Source organism: Centruroides sculpturatus, unplaced genomic scaffold, assembly GCF_000671375.1.
Source record: "Centruroides sculpturatus isolate CEXI.00-Female unplaced genomic scaffold, Cexi_2.0 scaffold107, whole genome shotgun sequence".
NCBI lineage: Eukaryota > Metazoa > Arthropoda > Arachnida > Scorpiones > Buthidae > Centruroides > Centruroides sculpturatus.
In genome coordinates, this window is record NW_019384422.1 from 732,353 (window position 1) to 754,543 (window position 22,191).

The 22,191-nt window shown below is 27.7% G+C and overlaps 1 protein-coding gene across 1 annotated transcript in view; it reads left to right on the plus strand.

Moving 5' to 3' along the window:
• LOC111619446 (pre-mRNA-processing factor 40 homolog A-like) overlaps window positions 1-22,191 on the plus strand; it is an 89,404-nt gene that overhangs the window by 14,474 nt on the left and 52,739 nt on the right. Inside the window, exons 2-4 of the mRNA XM_023361151.1 lie at window positions 10,865-10,948; window positions 14,388-14,607; window positions 21,442-21,593. Coding sequence (XP_023216919.1) covers window positions 10,865-10,948; window positions 14,388-14,607; window positions 21,442-21,593 — 456 coding nt within the window. The remainder of the gene's footprint in view (window positions 1-10,864; window positions 10,949-14,387; window positions 14,608-21,441; window positions 21,594-22,191) is intronic.

Consider the following 22,191-nt stretch of genomic DNA (forward strand, 5'->3'; position numbering starts at 1 on the left):
TTATCATCAATTATATTATTATTATATTATCTTCCATCATTTTTATATTTAATTTATAATTTATTCTATTTTTAGAACACCATTATTTTTTTCTCATTTAACTTGAGGATGGCCTATTGAATGGGCTGAAAAGAAAATGTTAGTTATGTTTAAATAAATTTTTCTCAGCAACTTAAGGTGTAGTCGAGTTGTCAATAGAGTTCTTCCACTTATTCTTTATAAAAATGTTATATTACATTACATAATAAATTTTTATATAATTCTGCTTTGTTTCAATACTAATTAGTCTTGCAAATTTTTACTAATTATGAATTTACAGTGCTTTTCATGTCATGTGCCATAGGAAGTTGTGCAGAGAAGTATCAGGAGATTGTAGGCAAAGCATCAGGCAAGGGTATGGTGTACTAATTATATCAGTGATTCTCAAACTTTCTTCAGTCACCATTCCCTTGGTTCCATAGTTATACCCAACACCCCATAATTCATTTTCCTTGTGTGAGAAAGACTTGGAAATAATCTTAGGAAAACTTTTTTATGAACTTACACTTTGTGTCTTTACTGGTAAATACAGTACATTGTTCTCAACATCTGGAAACCATTAAATGCAATTTTCCCTCTTACCTGTTTTAACAGAAAGGTAAAGGTGGTCAGTGATCCCAACCTTCATCTATGGTCACTGTTCAGTATCCTGCCTATAGTGCCCTCCTGCTTCCCACTTGTTTCTTTTCAGCCTCCTAGATTTACTCACCATCCATTTTGAGAACCACTGGGTTATATAATGCATCATTTCATTTCATATCTACCATATTATCAAACAGAAATTTCATACAGAAAATTCATGTGTGTGGTCAAATACACTTGATCCTGAGGCTTCTCTGCACAATCTCCTATGGTGTATGACTTATAATAAATCCTATATACAGTATATAATCATTAATAAAATAATAGTTAATACTGATTTATATTACAATTTTGTATAATATATGTTTTACAGAGAGATGCATTATCATTTAATAAATTATAATATAAAGGACATACATCATGTATTCTTGGCAGTTTTTGGTTAGAATTTGCTTTTATAGAATAAAACTGATTGTTTTGGCAATTTAAACACTGGAAGCAAATTTAAACAAAAACATAATGAAATTAGGTTTGTGAAAATTCTGGGTGTTTCAGCAAAACAATAACCAAAACGTAGAACTCAAATTCTGAAGCAATGGTTCCTCTACCAAACACCAAAACAACTATATCCACTACCAAAATAACTAGATATAAATCCAATTGAATGTTTGAGGAATAATGAAGGATAAATTGAGAAATGAAACTGTTACAAGCAAAGATTTGAGAAAGATGTAGATTACTATTGTAGTTAGATACAAAAAAGAGGAAAGAAGACTAAAAGCAGTCTTCTTTCCTCTTTTTAAGGTAGACCAACAAAATATTAACTGTTTAGTTTTATGATAACAAAGTTTGTCAATTTTCTGTTAATTTCAAGTGTATGGAGACTTTTGACTCATAAATTTTTTCTATTAAAAACCACAGAAAATTTCTTAAATATTTAGTTTATAATTTTGTAAAATATTTGAACATTTTGAAATTTGCCAAGTTGTAAGGAATCCATGGCCAAAGAGGAGTGGTAACAGATGGGATTGAGAGCTCTTAATCTGACATGGAAGTTTCTGTTAACAGATGATGGTCTGATTAAGCATAAGCATTATTTTATTTTTTATCTTGTAAATGGTCATATTTTGATTTTTACTGTTATTTTATTTAGCTTGCATGATTAACTTTAAACAACAATGTTTGTATATTTTTTTCTACTGATGATCTGAAGATGACATATAAAGAAAACTAAAAAGTGCTTTNAACATCTGACTACCCGGCATAATTGGTGTCTGCTCCATTTTCATTTTTTATGGTACAGTACGGTTATTTTATGCTGCGGAACGAATTATATGTTTTAACATGTATTTCTATGGGAAAATGCGTTTCGTATAACGGACGTTTCACTTAACGGACGTGCACCTGGAACGGATTAAGTACGTTGTACGAGGCATCACTGTATTTCAAACAGAATTGTTGCTATAGTTTTGGAACAGTTTGCTGCATTCTTCTGACATATGACATTCAAATAAAATAAATCTTTATTTACAATCAACAAATTAAATTTATCTTTGGAATTTTGTAAGAAGAAAGGCAATTTATATATTTGTCCAATAATTTTACACCAAATTTCATTGTATTTTGTAAAAATATAACTATGTAAATCAGCAATGATGTCTATGTCATTGCAACATTATTCGCAACACTAAAGGAAGAAAAATATCAATAAACCTAACATAAAAATTAGTTTAATTAACTACACTTTTTCTGACACTTGGACACTTCTGCAAATTTAGTGACCTCCACTTAATTTTTTCCTAAATTTTACTGTTAAAACACAGTATTTAAATAAAACATTTGCTATCATTTCATAAATATATTGATTCCTTCTATGGATGCTAAATATTTCCACTTAAAACTATACTGTACAGTACTTATATGACCTTTTCTATAAAGAGCTTGCATTCATTCTATCATTGTATTCATTATGGTCAGAAATTGTATACCCCTTGGTTGCCACATTAGTGAGATTTAGAATAGTAATGTTAATATGACAATGGGCATGTTTATTTGGTAATTAATTTTATATGTTATTATAAAATGCAATTAATATGTGAGAATATGGTTGAGGGCCAGACCCTCTAGTCGTCGAGTTGGTAAAACCCACTCTCTTTGTCACTGGATGGTTGTACCCAAGTGACCGGGGGGCTGAGAAGCTGTTGATAGGATGTTGGCACCTAATAAGTCCACACAAGAGTGGGTTAAACAATTAAAAATTAACAATTCAATGAACAAACGTAAAGTATACAAGATTACAGACAGATATATGCAACATAATGTTCAATACTTTGTTCGTGGACTAACATATCAACTATATACTAATCCTCCTTAACTGCTAAAAGAGCGAGAGACAGTTTATATAAATTGTTAAAAGTTACTACCTCGTGGGGACACTTTGTAGCTCGTAGAGTTTTCTATGCAGTGTCAGCTGGATAGTCGGCAATCTGGGGCTGAGGGAGCTTCGCACTGAGATGTCTTTGGCAATGTAGGTATTGGCAGGTGGAAAGTTGGCAAACATATTGGCAAGATGATGGAAGCGGGTGAAGCAAGAATGGCAATGGATGGAAGTCTTAATTGTGTATCTTCATTACTTTTCATAATATAATTGTTTTAAATTGGATGATTCTTTTTGAAACACCGTGTATATTGCAGATATTTGCATCTTTGAAATATGAGAAGTATTTTTAATAACTACAGTATTTATATCCATGATTTTGTATGTTAGATATCATGAAGATTGATTAATATTGTATTTATATAATGTATAGTCAATGTATGTTTTCTTTTCTAAATATTTATAAATTTTTTTACTTAATTTTTATTCCATGTAATATGTAAATATGATTTCTATTATTAAAGCCAAACAATTGCCAGATTAGATCAGGCTATATTACAGCTACTATTAATAATTAAATGTTATGTAATTTGGTCTTGAGATAGGCATTAGGCACCATCTCTTATTAATAGTAACAGTAATATAGCCTGATTAATCCAGCAATTACTTGGCTTTAATAACTATCAGGCTTAGAGATATTTATATTTAGTTGTTTTTTATTGCTGTGTGTTTGTGAATGTGTATATATTAAAATTAATGGTTTACTAATTATACATTAATTTATAAAAAATTTATTGTTAATTTATTATAAAAACTAATAATTTGTTAAACAAAGTTTTTGGAAATTCTTTAAATAACGATAATTTAACTTTGTAATAAATTTTTCAGTAAGTTTTAAAGCTAAAATTTCTTGTAAATTTATATCTTGTTTGTCAAATTAATTGTAATAAACTAATAAAAAAAAATTACATTATCACAAAATAATAATTTTTGATAATGTAATTTCAATATAAATATATTATTAATAAATGAAATTATGCTAGCATAAAAACAATTCTCAGTTTTAAATGTACTGTTAAGATAATAAGATTACCTAAAATTCATTCTGTATAACAAATTAGGATTCATACAATTATTCAGAAATTTGAAGTTAATAAGGTGTTTTTGAAGTAATCTGAAAAATCTGTTTCATCAAAATTAGGATAACTTGGTAATAAGTTATAATTTTTTAAATCAGAATAATGCATGATTAAAATCAAAATGATTCATTGTATGTAATATTGTTTCAAAAATATCATAAAAAATTAAAGAATATGGAGTATATATTAGGAAAATATAAAAATTTTAAGTTTTATAAATGAATACATTCAAAATTTGAAAAATATATGTATATGATAAGACTGGAACTTGAAATAGATCATAATTATATTAAAAACTTCATTTCATTATATTACATTTCATTTAAGAAATTTTAGTTATATACAGGGTGAGTCAAAATTATGTGAACACTATTTGAGAGAAAGCATTTACTCAAAGTTTGCATTATTCAGAATCTCAACCTGACCACCAGCATGATTAATGCACTCAAACCAATGTTCAACAGTACAATTTAGTGCCAGAACACTGGAGATTGGGGAGCCATAACAACAGTCCGTCGTGATCAATCGGAATAGAAAATGAAACAAAATTAAGATGTTTTATTAATAATGTTTAATTAAAAATTAAGATTGTTCACATAATTTTGACTCATCCTGTATATATATGATACCTTCATAAGTGATGTCTGACTAATACTTAACTAAATAATTAAATCATTTTAAGAGACAGTAAATAAGTCTAGGATATGGATACATTCAGGCATGTACAACTTGATGTCATAATTAAACCTATCCATATTAATTAAAACAAGAGGAATCTTATCAATCAAGTTTTAAATTTCATTCAGTTATTTTTTGTTTTAATTTTTATTTTTTTCATGATTATAATGTTATGAAAAACTGAAATAATTTTAAGCATATGCTGTATGTGTTATTAAATAATATAGTAATTAGAAGATTTTATATCAAACAGTTCATTATTTATTTACTTATTAGAAGTATTTCAGTTAAATCATATATATACATTGATCAATTTACTTGAATATTATTCAAATATAAATTGTAAATTGTATTTCCTATCAATTTTGAACAGATTTATATTCTCTCACAATGAAATAATGCCATTGATTTAAAAATTCATGAATTCCAATATATATTGAAAGTTAAATGACATGGTACCCCATATTATTTAATTTTTAATGGTAGATTTGATAAGATATTTAATGTTTATATAATACACAATGAAACTTTGTTAATGCATTTTCTATGATTAAAAAAGAAAAATCAGGTAATACTTTAAAAAAAAGCAAAAAATTAAAATGTAATGTTTAAATCTAAACATTTTTTTATGTAAAGTTATAATTTAAAACTTCATGATCTGTTTTTATTGCATTTGGTATGTGTGCACACCAGATAAATTTTATTAATTTTAAGCAAAAGTTTAATTTGTTAAAATTGTGTTTGACTGTTATTTCATAGTATGTTTTCAGTTCAAGAAACTTTGTTTTTTTCTTGCAAGAATTAAATTTAGCATACTTTTCTTTACGAATTTGTGGTTTTAGTTTAATAATATTAAATACATTTTTTATAGGCTTATGCACATTAATTTTATTTGCTACTATTATTCTGAAAAATATTTGCTTTGTCAAGGAATTAGAATTGTATGGTAAAAATGTTAACATATAATATCTTATCATCAATAATTTCTTAAATTTGTGATCCAAACAAATTAGCAGTCATCACAGGTTAACTACATGGTTCATTTTTTTGGCTGTGTTATTCAACATTCACATCAGTTCAAATGAGCTTTCTCAGTAAAAATCATTTAATTTAAACTCCTTTTTAACATTTAAATATCTTCTTCCACAAACTCCATAGGAAACAAATTTCAAATATACCAAATGATAACTGGATAAGGAATCCTTTTATTCAGGCCAAACTTATCCTCACTTCACTTCCACGGAATCCTTTTATTCTTTAGATACAAATTTCATGGAATGTGTCAACTGCTAAAGAATACAAGGACAACTTATCTAGTTAACAGTTGGTGAGTTTGAAATTGGAAATGCACAGAAATAGAGTGGCTAACATTACCTATTTCATGACATTTGTATTATTTTTATAACTTGTTAGTTAACAAAGTTTTAAAAAATTATTTTAAAATTTTCCTTACATTAAACAGGGGTGCACAACCTGCGGCCCGCGGGCCACATACGGCCCCCTATCAATGTTTATGCGGCCCGCGGAAAGTACAGGCCAAATCCCTTCTTTCGAAGTTTCTAAGTGTAGAACTTTTTCCCTTTCACAAAGTCATTAGCACCCAACTGTTTTGACTTCCCTGAGGTGAGAAATGGGGATTGTTNAGAAATAACAGAACTTTTGAAAAATTACATTTATTGTAAATTGAATTAATTATTTTGATGTTACTTGATGATTATTTGAAATATTAATGCATATATAAACCAATTAAAATTCTTTTGAAATTTCACATAAATTGATAGTAATAAATATTTACTGCTGTATGTATGAAATAAATTCAGTTGAATATTTATAACTTAAACAAAATTGTGTTTTAATTTTTAATGAAGATAAATATAATTGATAAGGGACAAATTTTGAAAAAAATATTAGTTTTATGGAGGACTTATTACACACTATTGACAGAGTAATCACACAGTAATCACAAGTGGGTAAACACAGGTTTATTATGACGATGGTATGTATTTCGGACAGGTTGTCTGTCCCTGTTCAGCCGTATTTCTTAAAATTTCATAGGTTTACAGGTCTCTACAAAATACAAGCAGTTTTTCATTACAAACAATTGGGTTTATGATTAAAATAGTTCAAAATTACATTTTTTTACATACTTAAAAGGTACTGTACATTCTATTTTGTTGCTGATGTGTGGATGATTTCATTTTCAGGATTTTCACAATGTTATATTCTGTTTTCTGTATCAATAGCAACCAGAGATTAAAATTGTTGCTTAATAAAATTAATTGTGAAGTAAATATTATGCGTAATTGGCAACGCATCTACACAGTAAGCAGGTTCGAGTCCCACTTTGGGCTGGTAAATACTATGGTAACAAACATAATGCAAAGTTATAAACAAGATTACAGTTATAAAGTAAGAGCTGTTTTAAGAAAGGTTACATACATTTTTGCAGTCAATCAGCTTGTACAAACAATGATCTCTGCTACAGAAGCAATGCTACTATAGGGTGGTATCCAGTTTTGGTGATATAATTAATGAAAATATTGTAAAGAATCCAGGAATTTTAGGCTTTTACTTTTACGTGGACAATTGCTTACTCATTTATGACAGCACCAAAATTGAAATCAATCAATTTTTGAAATATATCAATAACCTGGAGAAAATATAAAATTTGAATTAGAACTCAAAAAGAAAGCCACCAATTACCCTTCTTGGACATTTCAATCATTAGACTAAACAATAGAATTAAAATTAATAGATTTATTAAATAATGAAATGTTAAAAAGTTATATGTTACAACTCAGAGATCCCTTTATACATAAAGAAAAACATAATCAACTTGTTTATCAATAAAATTAAAAATAGAACTATAGATATCATAGATCAAACTTCCAAAATAAATGAAATTATCAAACTATTTTTGTTAAATAATTATCCGAAACCACCTTATTAAAATAGCTAGATAGATTAGATAATAGAACACCAAACATAATTCAAAACATTAGTTTGCCAGCAAAATCCTGTAATGTTCCATATGTCAAAAACGTTTTCAAAAATATCCAAAATAAAAAGAATTTAATATATGTATTGTACCAGCCTACACAAACACAATCCAAAAAAGATTAAGTGACAATAATACTATTATCAACATTTTGGAGAAATGTTGGTTTATAAGTTTTCCTGTAGTTGTAACCACACTTATGTTGGTAAAACAAAAAGAAAATTAAAAATACACTTTAAAGAATACATTAATGCTATAAAGTACAATTTTGAAAACTCTGCTGTTACTAAACACTGTGTATTCCATAATTGCAATATTAATAAAGATTTGTTAAAAATACTAAAATCTGAAAGAAATACTACCAAATGCAAATTATACAAACATTTAGAAATGATCAAAATCCATGATAACATAAGAATAAACGATAACACTGGTACAACTAGATATCATCTGGCACCATAAACATCTGAAACCTACCTATTAAACAGCAAGTAATACTTATATCATCAAAACCTGATACCACCCTATAGTGGCATTGCTTCTGTAGTAGAGATCATTGTTTTTACAAGCTGACTGACTGCAAAAATGTACATAACCTTTCTTAAAACAACTCTTACTTCGTAACTGTAATCTTGTTTATAACTTTGTATTATGTTTGTTACCATAGTATTTACTTCACAATTAATTTTATTAAGCAACAATTTTAATCTCTGGTTGCTATTGATACATAAAACAGAATATAACATTGTAAAAAATCCTGAAAATGAAATTATCCACACATCAGCAACAAAATAGAATGTACCTTTTAAGTATATATAAAAATGTAATTTTGAACTATTTTAATTATAAACCCAAATGTTTGTAATGAAAAACTGCTTGTATTTTTGTAGAGGCCTGTAAACCTATGAAATTTTAAGAAATATGGCTGAAGAGGGACAGACAACCTGTCTGAAATGCATACCATTGTCATAAATCTGTGTAGCCAATTCTATGTGATTACTCTGACAACATCAATAGTGTGTATTTTTATAAATTTTGAGAATTATATACATTGCTAGTAAATTATTTATGTAGTATTGAAAACAGTTTATGCATAACTTTGTTAAACTGTTTTCAATGTATAACATGCATAACATAGTACTGTACAAATTTTCAATATTAAAGTTTTATTTTAAATGTTTCTAATAGATATATAAAGAGATTGATTAAATCCTACTGCTTTTAGTTTTGTTGTCTGAAGATGAACATAAGAGGATGCAAAACTTTATTTAATATAATATAAATTAAACTTTTTATGTGGTCATCATTATTTTATTCGTTACATGAAATTTTTATCTTTTATATCAAACATTTTTAGGTACTCTGTTTTTTTTTTTTTTTTTTAAATTATTACTTTTAATAAAGAAATTATATAGTTTTAGCATCACTACAAAATAAAAATATATAGTATATTCTTCACAAGTCATGAAAATGAGTGAAACTAGATATTGTGTTATAATTTAAGAGACCAAAGTTCTAAGTTCAGGAAATTTTTATTTAATATTTTTGGCCAGTCTGTGTACATTCTCAATCATAAAGAATGGTATATTTTTCTGAAACAATACAATTTGAATTACTTAGTGTAAATGTTTTAAATTTGTATTATTTGCAAGCTGAGGATGCCATCGAATGTCCAAAAAGATTACTGGATAAAAAATATTTTGGTCATCTACTTCATGCAACCTTATTTTGGTTTTCTGAACTTAGAAGTTTTATTTTTTAAATTCGTAAGAAAAATCTTATATGTTTATTACTATTATTGAAAGTTAATTTACTATTAAAACATTATAATTATCTTTATATAGAATTTTTTTATCCCTGAAAATACTGGATATAGAGTAGGTGAGAAATTACCATATTCTCAGCCATTATACAGTATATTCAAAATCAATTTTGAATTTTCATAGCACACAGCACTATGAATAGTGAATCACTGGATCCACTTGATACAAACTAAAACTTGAGGTTAAAATAAAATGACTTCTCACCCACTCTATACTAAAACTGTTTTTATAGTGATATGTTATATTTTTTATTTACATAAAAATAATTTAAAATTGTTACATCATTTTTGTATAAATTTGTTATATTTTTTATAAATATTTTCATTTAAACAATTATTTTAAAATTTAACTAGCAAGTTCATTTTTAGAAATTCCTTAACTAACTTGGAAATATGAAATAACAGTCTGTCAGAATCATAATTTTCTTAGGATTTAAATTTTACTATTTGTCAATTCTGCTTCAATTCTGAATTCATAAATTAACATATATTTTCTTTATTTAATTGATTTTATTTGATAGTTATTCAATTAGAAAATATATTTTAAAAACTTTTGAATAGTTTAAAATTAGAAATTGTGCAATCTTACCTTCTTCATTTTAATAAGAAATTAGTGAATACAATTTGAATGAATATATTCTTGTTAAAAATTGAATATATTTTTTAAAAAATAGTAAGAAAATTACATCATCTTAAGACATTAATTTTTATACCAATTAAATGGTCTCTTATAGGTTTTGAATACAAAAATATACTTTATTTTAATAGAAACATAAAATATGCTTTTTTGTGTAAAATTTATATTCCTTTTGGAAGTTGTTTTTTGTTATACCAAATTCAAATAACTGCATATGAATTTGAATGATTAAAAACATTTATTTTATAATTGATAAGTTTTAGGTTGCAACTTTACTTTGAAAAGATATACAAATTAAATTGAGAATTTTTATGACTGAGTTTATTCAACTAAAATACTTATCATAAACATATTGAATTGTGCAATTTTATTTGAAATCAAACAAAATATTTTAAAAGAATAATTATTTTATTTAGCATTTTTTTATACATTTATTTTCTTATTTATTTATTATCTGTTTAGTAACCTAAATTGTAATTTTTGTTTGGTGTGTGCATATCCAATTAACATTGGAATGTAGTAACAGAGTTTCATTGCATTCAAATTTTAAATATTTATTTTATTTTCTTAGAAGTTAATTTGTTTTAAACAGGCTTCAAATAGTCCTAACCCTGCTCCAGGTCACACTATTCCTCTTACACATCCAATGATGATGCCTCCACCACCACCATATGCAGTATGTATATATAAATTTTTTTATTCATATTAATAAAATTTGAATATAGTAAATCTTGATGTGGATGATCCAACAAAGAAATTACCAATAATTCTAAGAGCAGATACTTTTTGTTGTTTTGATGTTTGTTTAATGGTTTCAAAATGAAAAGAGTAAAATAAAATAAAACTTTAATTTTTACATATCTGTGTTAACTATTTTAGAGAAATATTGGTACAGTGGTGTAGCGTAGTGGGGGCGACAGGGGTGGCAAAATTTCACAACAAATAATAATAATATCTTGTAAAAATTTGAACCATTTTATTTCATATTTTCATCGCACCTATGATTCGGACCGATTGAAATGAGCATGGCGAATAGTGTTACCATCCAGACAGTCCGGGAATCGACTTACCATCTGGGTGAACTATTAATTTTACCCGGGGATATCGTGTGCAACCTGTCGACCTTTTTTACTTTTCTTTTCTTTTCTTTTTTTTCTTTTTTGCTTGTACGATTCAACCATATTCACATACACCTCCAATATCCAATAGAGCTAAGTCATCTAGGTTACTTACATTACTCGTACCCAAGTCTCCCTAGTTGCTAACTGTAAATGATTTAGAACCAGCATGCACTACACATTATTCTTTGCATTGCAAAATGACATACGCATGTGTCAGGAACTTCTGTTCGAATAAACCTTATGTGCCATCCGGGTCAGCGATTTTAAAAAGGTGGCAATACTAGTACAGAATTTTTCATTACAATTATTCATTACTTATTCTGTGACGAAACTGAATTTTAGTCTTTTAAATTGAGATAACTAAATAAGGGAATGGTGAAATTTTCCTTTGCCCCGGGCGGCTGACACCCACGCTACGCCACTGTATTGGTAATTTAGAAGATTTCTTTAAGAAAAGGATATTATAAATATTTTATATAAGAAAACATATGAACATAAATTTTAAGAAAGTTTTCTCTGAACTAAAGTTAAATGGCATACATTTTACAATTAGACTGTATTTTAATTTTTTGTTCAGTCAGGTTATGTATGTTTTTATTTTTCTAGAAATTTTAGTGATTTTTGTCAATACATACCATTTATTTCAAAAATGAATGATTGAATTGTTTTGTATTAAAAAAGAAAAATTTTAGGACAATGTTAATAATTTAAATTAAGTTTTAAATAAATGTTTCTAAATAATGTTTATATTAATTACATCAGTATGAATTTTTTTAATAATAATATATAAACTGAAAATACAAGAAAGTAATTATCTAATTTCTCTCCTGCCTGTTAAGATTGGAGTACAATTAAAATGTGTGTTCTCTGTTGTGACACTTGTTTGTATTTATGTGTATGTGTATCTATCACCCTTTCTAGTAACCTTATGTAAATTTACAAACTAATAAATTTTTCTGTTTAAATGAAATATAATAAAAACTGTGTAAACCAATTATTAAAAAAAAATTATGTAAACCAAATAAAACACAAATTCTTTATTGTTGTTGTTTCATGAATTAGGCAAAATGCCTGTTCTAGCTTCAAATTTCTCTTTACAATGTGTATGTGGTCTTTCTCTGTCTATTACTTGAATGGTACTGAACTGCCCTCTGAGAATATTTTTTGTGCATTTTTTTCTCTATTCCAATTTGTTTCTAATAATTTTTCACTTATTGAAGTTACAGTAGAGCGTCGATCGACCAAAACGTCAGTTAACCGAAAGTGTTCCAGTCAGACTGTGTCGTGCTGAATCAAATGTTTTTGATACTAGATTAATTTCTAAAGTATAATTTTTTTGTTTTTATATTTTTAAGTATATTTATTTTGTTTGTATGAAATTAAAAAAATAATTTTTAACTATACAATAGCCATGATTATTATTATAAAAATTTTCATTAGACTTAACATTGACAAAAATTTGACACGAAGCGATACGCAACGGAGAAAAATTTAAACATAGGATATACGGTACTAATATACTATATTAATAATGTATTTTTTTGTACATAATTGGTTATATGAAAAATTGATTTTCCGAACAACCCCAGTTCCCAATTGATTTGGATAATCGATGCTCTACTGTATTTAATTTTCTTGTTTTTATTTTATAAAGTATTGTATATTCTTTTGTGTGTCTCACAAATTTTATTCTTGAAGATTGTTTACTTAAGTGTATCCTGCTCTAATGTGTTCCTTTTATCTCTGTCTAGTACTGTAGGTACTGCAATTGCTATATAAAATTTTATTCTTCTTTCTTGTTTTACTTTTTAATTTTTTTATTATTTTATCACATATATTTTCAGATCTCTATAACATATTTAATATATCTGTATTTAATCATTATCTCTGTCTTGTCTAATATAAATACATTTTTTGTCATAAGCTTAAATAACATTTTATTGTATAAAACATGAATTTCAATTATAAATTTATATTTACACATAATAGTAAATAATAAATAAATAAATTATTGTTTAAATTAAATTAAAAATTAAAGTTGATGAATATCAATTATAAAAATTTTATAAAATGTGACTAAACTATTTTTGCTAATAATTAAAGATAAAAAGATACAAACTGTAACCAAATACCAAAGGATTCAAACTTGGAAATTTAGTTTAATGTTCAGCAGTAAGTTGATTTAAACATATGGCAGTTGTTTTTACTGCCTTTAATAATTACTAAAAATAGTTTACATTTGGTTAGCAGGCCCTATGCTGTATTTAGAATATTTTTAGGAAACTACAATATTTCAAACTACTGTAATTCAAATTATAATTNATATACTCTTCTAACATCACAATCTGATGCACTGAAAAGCCCAGTGAAAAGACTGTGTAATGTGTGCTTGATAAAGATGAAATAGCAGATCCAATCAATTATAAAAATTTTATAAAATGTGACTAAACTATTTTTGCTAATAATTAAAGATAAAAAGATACAAACTGTAACCAAATACCAAAGGATTCAAACTTGGAAATTTAGTTTAATGTTCAGCAGTAAGTTGATTTAAACATATGGCAGTTGTTTTTACTGCCTTTAATAATTACTAAAAATAGTTTACATTTGGTTAGCAGGCCCTATGCTGTATTTAGAATATTTTTAGGAAACTACAATATTTCAAACTACTGTAATTCAAATTATAATTATTTTAAAATTAACATATATTTAAGAACAATTAAACCAATCATCTGTAAAATGTAAACTGTAAAAGCTGCAGATGTAGCCTTGAATAGGATATACAGTTTGAATCCTGTATATAATGACTGATATATTAACAATTAATTTTCAGTTCTTTTTTAATGTGTTTCTTTCTTTATTCTATACTTAGATTAAGAAGAGTGAGAAAATTATTTAATAAAATATATAATAATTCAAAAAAGGAAAAGTTTGTTGTTATTAAATATTTATTTTAAACATATATAATTTTTTAAATAAAGATATATTTTTTAGATGACACCACCAACAATGCCTCCTGGATTTGGATCTCCAGGTAGGCCTCCTCCAGGACCTGATACAACTAGACCACCTCCAATGATGTTACCACCTGCTCCCTGTATGCCACCAGCAATGGGAATGCCTCCTCATTTTGGTCCAGGTCCAGTTCCACCAGCATTCCCAATGCCTCCATTTGGAGGAATTCCTCCTCATTGTGGAACAATGGTTCAACCAGGTATTGCAACTATTAATAGATCTTTGATTAACAATAGATATTTTTTATGTCAAATAAAAAAATTTACTTTTAAGAATAGATTTGGATATTTAATGCTAATTACACAAGTCAAGAATCTTTAAACACCAGTAACATAATTTTAATGGAAACATTGAACAAACAATTTTGCCTTATCCAGGTTTTTAACAAAACAAATTCCAAAATGGAATGCTTAGAACAAACATATTTAAAAAAATTATTTTAAATATTAATTTAAAATAATTTTTATAAAATATAAAATTTTAAATTAGGCAGGTCTCTCAAATGAAGCATATTTGGAACCTGTAAGCCTTAGAAATATATAAGGCCAGCCTGACCAGCAAATGTATTAACTTTGAAAACGTAAATGTATTGTATGTGTGCAGATACATTTATGAAAAATCCGGGCAATGTTAATGTATATAAATTCATTTAAGATATTCAGTACATCTTAAAAAATGCTTATAAATGTGATAGTTATACATTTTATGTTTTTATATTGTCTATTGTTTAAATTTTTATATACGTTATGTGTTCTAAATTTTAAAAAAAAATTTTTAAATATGTTTGTTCTAAGTATTCCATTTTGGAATTTGTTTTGTTAAAAATCTGAAGCAGGCCTTGGATAAGGCTGAAAACATTCATTTGATGTTTTCATTAAAATTATGTTACTGGAGTTTAAAGGGTGTTGATTTGTGTGATTAGCTCCAGTAATTCGAGAAGAAGATAGTTTTAATGCTAGTTTGTTATGAATCTGAATTTATGAAATCTAAATTTTCTTCATTGTTTAATCTATTTGAATTATTATTGAATGAAAATAATTTGAAAATTATGTGAAATAATGCTGGTTTATATATACAGGGTTCCTATGCACCTGAAAAATCAGGGATTTTTGTTAGGGTTTGGAAAAAGTCATGGAATTTGTTTCCTTAACTGCTTTGTTGATTTCTTTTCTTACAATATGGTTGACTAAGCCGTCTGCAGGCGACAAGAAGTAATGCAATGCAATGAAACTTATGAAAATGGGTGCAGAATATTTTAGGACCCAAAATTTCTCTTAAACATACAAAATTTTCCCAAAGATTATTGCGCACAAAATAAAACCATAATTTATGAAACAATTAATAATTAATATTACATAGTTAGGAAAATTCAAATTAAATCATACATATGATTAAATAAGCTTACCATTCAATTTGTCATATAACACTAAATTCATAAGTTAATATTAAAATGTTTAAGATTAAAAGAACGTTTTAATTTAAGCACAAGTCATTGTCATCATAGGATAGCATATACAATTATACAGATACTGTAAATTTGATGTAATATGTTGATCAATAGAAATGAAATTGAAATCAGTGCCATGAATGATTGTTTTTATTTTTAGCACAGACAGAAATTAATGGACTTTTTGACATCCAAAAATGCAAAATTAATAAAAATTTATTTATGATGATGATTTCAGAAGGAATTTTTATAAAATTTCAATTAAGGATGAACAAGTAATGAACACCAAAAAATACTTTAAAAAGGAAAACTTCAGATTTGGCAATATAATTTTTATATTATTGAAATTATTTTTGTACCATGGCCATTTTGTCTAACTTCTAAAACACACTTTTACATTATTTAAGTTAAATTATTTTAACTAAAGTTAATAGGAAAAATTACATACATTTTCAATTTAAATAATTTTATTAAAACATTATACTTTTTTAAAATTACTTAAATTTTAAAACAATACAAGCTGGGTCTGTGCCCTGGTAATTAATACTTGTTTCTTTATATGCTTAGCCCATAAATGGCTGAGTGGATAAAACACTAGAAGTTTGTTGCAGGTTTGCATCTCATCAACAGGCTGGCCACATGGAGTTTTCCAATAGGGTCAGCTTCCTGTAGAAAATCCCTGGGAGGCATCCCTCCTTTGCAGATTGTACTGTACAAGTGTTGAATTGCCTTTTCCCATCAATCTATCCCTTCTGAAATACTTAACTACTTTCCTTATCTGATATTATTGAAACTATTATCTGAAAACACTGAAAATTTTCATGCAGGGTGTAGTGCTGATCAGTAGAAATTTTCATATTCAGATATTTTGAGTTAATTTTGGATAACAGAATTCTCAACAATGTGTGATCCACATATCTCTGTGGGTCTGCAAATATGTTGACAGGATTCCTTAAGTTTATAGAAGAAAAAGAAGCATATTATAGTGAAACCACTGAAAGGACCATATCAAAGTGGTCATATTAGCAGGTTTCACTGTATGTTGTGCATATTAAAAAGTTTTTTGTAATATTTACCTGTATTAAAACACACATTAAGTTTAAATTTAAAAACATTATTATAAGAAACACTTGTAAATATTTTATATATATTGGGAGATGCTGTTGAGCAGTCATCACTACTGGTAACATTTTGTGTGAGATATTGCTATTACTATTGTATTGTAAATTATAAATTTTTTTTTGATTTGATGTAATTTTGTCATGGTTTGTTGTCCTTATGTGTTGTTTTGTGTTACTACAAGCTTTATCTTCTTGGATATGATTCCAAATACTTTCCCAGAAGGGTTTAAACAGAGCTGAGATGATCAGAAAGGAATTAAGCATCATCATTCACCAAGCAACCCAAGAGCTAAATATCCAAAGCTGGAACATCATTTTAAGAGACAATCTTCTTCAGACATTGATAAAGAGGGAATGTTATCCTTACAACAGTATTTGGAATCAACATTAGGCAGAGTTGTGCTGCAGTTAAACTGTATCAAAGATAAGCTTGCTAATTTAGAATTGGCTAACCAGTCAACTTTGTCCTTGGTAAGAAAACTGGAAAGTGATCTTTTTAAAGTGTGTTTGCATTTAGATAAGTTGGAATAGCATGAACAATTTCCTTTGGATAACATCAGTGAGTTGCATTCTTTTTCCTATTATAGACAGGTCAATGCTTCCAAAAGAACAATTTGATGTGGTTTAACCATAGTATTCCACATGAATTGGATATCCAAGAACATATAGTTAACCTATTGTTTAACGAATTGGATGCAGTTGATCTATCAGAGCAAAATGTAGTTGGTATTTCCTGTTTTCTGGGCAGAACTCAAAATTTTACTGTATACAGTTGACATCTTGGAAATATTGAAATTATTGCAAAAATTTAGAATGAAAACTCAACAGGTGGGTAGGGAAAGATTGGTGAAGTTTAAGTTGGTGCTGGATCTATCATTTAATTCATGTGTATGTTGCAAAAATTTGGTTACCTATTATTCGTGAGGCTGGTCGCCATGTTATTTGCATGATGATGTTTACATGACAAGAGATTTACTTATTCTATTTTGGGACATTGATTAATAGAAGTTCCTGCTTTTTTTTATTTTGAATTTTCCTTTTCATATGAGAAAAGGCTCTGAGTCTCCCAATTTATTCACATCCGGTTCATTCTACTGGTAGTTCAGATTGTCATTTGGACTCTGGTATTTTGGAATTGTTGTGGGTTTAGAACTAAGCATTTATTGTTGGGTTATATGACTAATAGATCAGATTTAATTTGTTTGGTCCTTGTTGAGACTTGGATGGTTTTGATGGATGGAAATTTCTTTGGTAAGTCTCTACCAGACAAGTGGAAGTATTATTATGGTTCTAGTTGAAAAGCCATTGGGACTGGATAGGCCCCATGGTAGAATTTTGTTCTTTTTTGATGGGGCTAGAGGGCATTTTGAGTTACTGGAATCTTGCCTTAATTTAATGGTGCTTGGCTTAACACATTTCTTAGCATCTGATCCTAACAGAATCTTGGTGCTTGTAATATATGTTAGTTCATTAAGGCAGCATTATGCCCCAATTTGTTTTCTTCTATTTTGACTTCTTGGTCTTTGCATTATGATGGAGTTGTAATAATGGGTGATTTTAATGGCCATATTGGTGAAGAATTTGATTCATATTTGAACATAGCTTCACCCAACATTTTTGATGTTAGACGGTCAAGGGACTTAAAGGTTGATATGGCCAGTAGACAGTTTTTGCGATGATTGATTGAACATGATTTTATTCTTCTTAATTGTCAAACTACAGGAGATTATCCTGGTGAACTAACTACTTTTTTGTCAAAAGTAGGCAGTTCTGTTATAAATTTTATGGCCATTTCTCAAAATTTGGCTCTCATGGTTGAATCACTTCCATTTTCTGACCATTTCCAGTGGAATTACATTTATCTACTGGTAGCAGATTTCCCTTGGTTAATTAAGACCCATTTTGTTTGAAGTGTTTCAAAAGTTGAATTGTTTGAAGATGCAGTAAAGCAGTATAAAAATTTTGATTTTGAGCTTGATGATGATTTTTACAACTTAATTAATTATATCTGATTTATGTTCTATAGCAAGGAGGCTAGATGTGTTAATTGAAGGCACTGAACTTCATAGGAGGATTTTGTCCCCTTGGTTTGATGAGTATGTTATAAACTGAAGAGGACAAGGAACAATGCCCTTGGTCAATTTTGCAAATCTAACAATTGGGTTGACTTAATTTCTTTTTTTAAAATTGAAGAATAGAATATTATTCATTTGTTAGGGCAAAAAAGAGAGAGTATTTTTGTAATTTTGCCTTACAAATGGCAAAGGTTAGTTGATCAATTTCATGGGATTAAAAGCATATCAGACCACTAGATCTCTTTGGCTGACTAGTCTAATTATTATCAACAGTTATTTAGTTTAAATGCACTGAATTTATCTCTAATTCCATCTTTGCTGGTGGCTTCTTTAATTAATGGTTGATCCCTTTTTGGATCTTCCTATCTCAGTTTCAGAGGTGAACATTGCAATTCCAAAGATGTGAGTACATTCTGCTCCAGGGATAGATAATGTTTCATCATCTTTAATTTCTTATTCTAGGAGTACATTAATCCCTCATGTGGTCAAACTATTTAATCAATTTTATGATTCTGTTAAAGTTCTGAGGTCATGGTTAGAAGTAAAAATTAAAGTTATTCATAAAAAAGGTCTAATTGATGAGCCTGCTAACTTTCAGCCAATATTGTTGCTACCTGTAGTATGGAAAATCTTTACATCTATTTTGGCAAAAAGATTGGGTATACGGTTTAGAGAGAGATATCTTATTCAACCAGTGCAATTTGCTTTCCAACCTTGGAAGAGCACTTTGTGCAATATTTTAATCCATTACTACTGGGTCCTTCATCATGCTATGTTCTACTTTCTAGAAAATAGAACATAGCCTGATGAAGGACCCAGTGGGAGCAAAACATTAGCGTAAGCAATTGAACATATTTCACATCGGTTATAGGTTTTTAGAAAGATTATTTGTATTGTTCCGGTGTGCGTCAATTAATTATTTAGTTATCAATTAAACTACTTGACATGTACTGTACAAAGTGTGCTCTTGGTATTTAGTATGACTACATACCACTCAATTTTGGTATTTAAAATTTTTATTTTATTTATATATTTGTTAATATTTTGTGAGACATGGGCCACGGGTTGTCCATCCCAACTGAACAATTTTTTTAATCATGGAAATCAAGAACTTTATAATTTTATACAAAGTTTTATTTTAACATAAGAATTTCAATTGTATGTGTTTTATCACTCTAATATGTCAAATGAATTTTTCTGGCTAAGGCTTATACACAGAGTAAAACAGAGATAGAATTTTCTTTGGCAATTTTTTAAAAGTCACATGATGAATAAATAGCCAATAGTAGTCAGAATTATTTTATCTGCATACAATTGCTACAATCAAGATGTGTGAATAAGTATTCAGACTAAATTCTTATAAAAGAATTTAGTATTTTTCTATTGATAGTTTCATTTTTCATCTATACTAATATTATAAAGAGGTAATGTTTGTATGTATGTAAGTAAGTTTGTATGCAGCAGGTAATCTCCAAAACTACTCATCCGATTTCAAAAACTCTTTCACCAATATTTAGAATGGAACTTCAGGGTGGACATAGGCTGTATATTATTCCGTTAAACATTCATATAAATGAAAAGATATAATCTAGGTTAAGGCTTTCATGTTCAACAGATGGCGCTACGAGTACGACACCCTAAGTTTGCTTTTCTGTGAAAATGAACTAAAGCAGATCATCTTCTATCTATTTATATAAATAAAAATGTAATATTCGTTTGTTCCTACCAATTCCTTTGAAATTTTGACATAACACTGCATTTGAATACGCACGTGTTTTTATATAATATACATGTCAAAATTCAACCCCACTGAAGGGAGATGGTTAAGATTAAGGCTTACGGTAAAGAACTCTGCTTCTATTTATACTATTTTAGATGCAGGTTTTTGCGTTTTTGATTGCATTTTAATAGGGTACATCAACAGAATGTACACTAACAAGAAATTTTTTGAAAAATCCCCCCACGGGGAAGTGTTATAAATTTATAATAGATACATTTTGAGCCACAACAACGCGTGGCGAGGTCTGCTAGTCATAAATAAAACAATGCATTAATTTTCATATTTTTATTTCATTATATTTAAGTGAAATGATTAAAAATACTTGTTTAATTTTTTTCATATAAAAAAAATTTATTTTTCTTGTCAAGTAGAAAACATTACAATGAGTTATCTATTTCAAAATAACAAATTGGATTGTGTAATAATATCACATATATAATATTTTACTTTTTCGTTCCTCTGTTCCTGTAAGCCATACAAAAATTTGCTTTTTATCATAAATCTGGCGTAGAAATGCAATGAAAACACTGTCAGATGGTGAAAGAAAGTTTATTTTTATCATTTTTTTTTATAAATAATACATTGTTAAATATATTCATAATATTTCTAGGTATGTCTCCTGCTGTCATATCAGCACCACCAACTACAGCAACTCCACCTGGAACAACACCTATTCCAACTAGTGCAGGAATGGCAAATAATTCTCAACCTCTTGCTCCTCCTGGAGAATCACCTATTGAAACAACTCTTCCTACTCAAACAGTAAGTTTTTTTTTAATTATAAAATTTAAATCTTTATTTTATATAATAAAAATAATTTTCTATAATTTTTGTAGTTTTTATATATCTTCAAATACAGTAAGACCTCGCTTAACACAGGGGATGCATTCCTAGACGACAAAGTTCTAAGTGAAACGGCATTAAATAAAGTAATTTTAACATACAGTAAATAGGGATAGGGGAACACGCGACCAAAAATAAATGAATTTTACTATAATTTTAAGTTATTTTTATAATAATTTGCATAATAATGTATGTTAACATATGCACACAGAAATGTAAAGTTCATTTTTTTGTAAGAAAGTCCTGGCTTTTCTGAAATTCTTGTTTTTTGCAATAAAGTCATGTAGTTTCATTCGTAACTTTTTTCTTTCCTTAAGCAAAAATCGGTAGCAGAAGATCACATCCAAAATGCCTTGTTTTGCTTTTGCACTTCTTTCAAAATCTAGATCATTTGCTACAATTTGATCAATGATTTTGGTTATCATTGCCAAACTTTTACTAAGGAAATCTGTAGAGAAATTCTTTGGGTTCTTCATTTTCAGAATCACTATTTTCCAGTTCTACATGAATTCCTTGT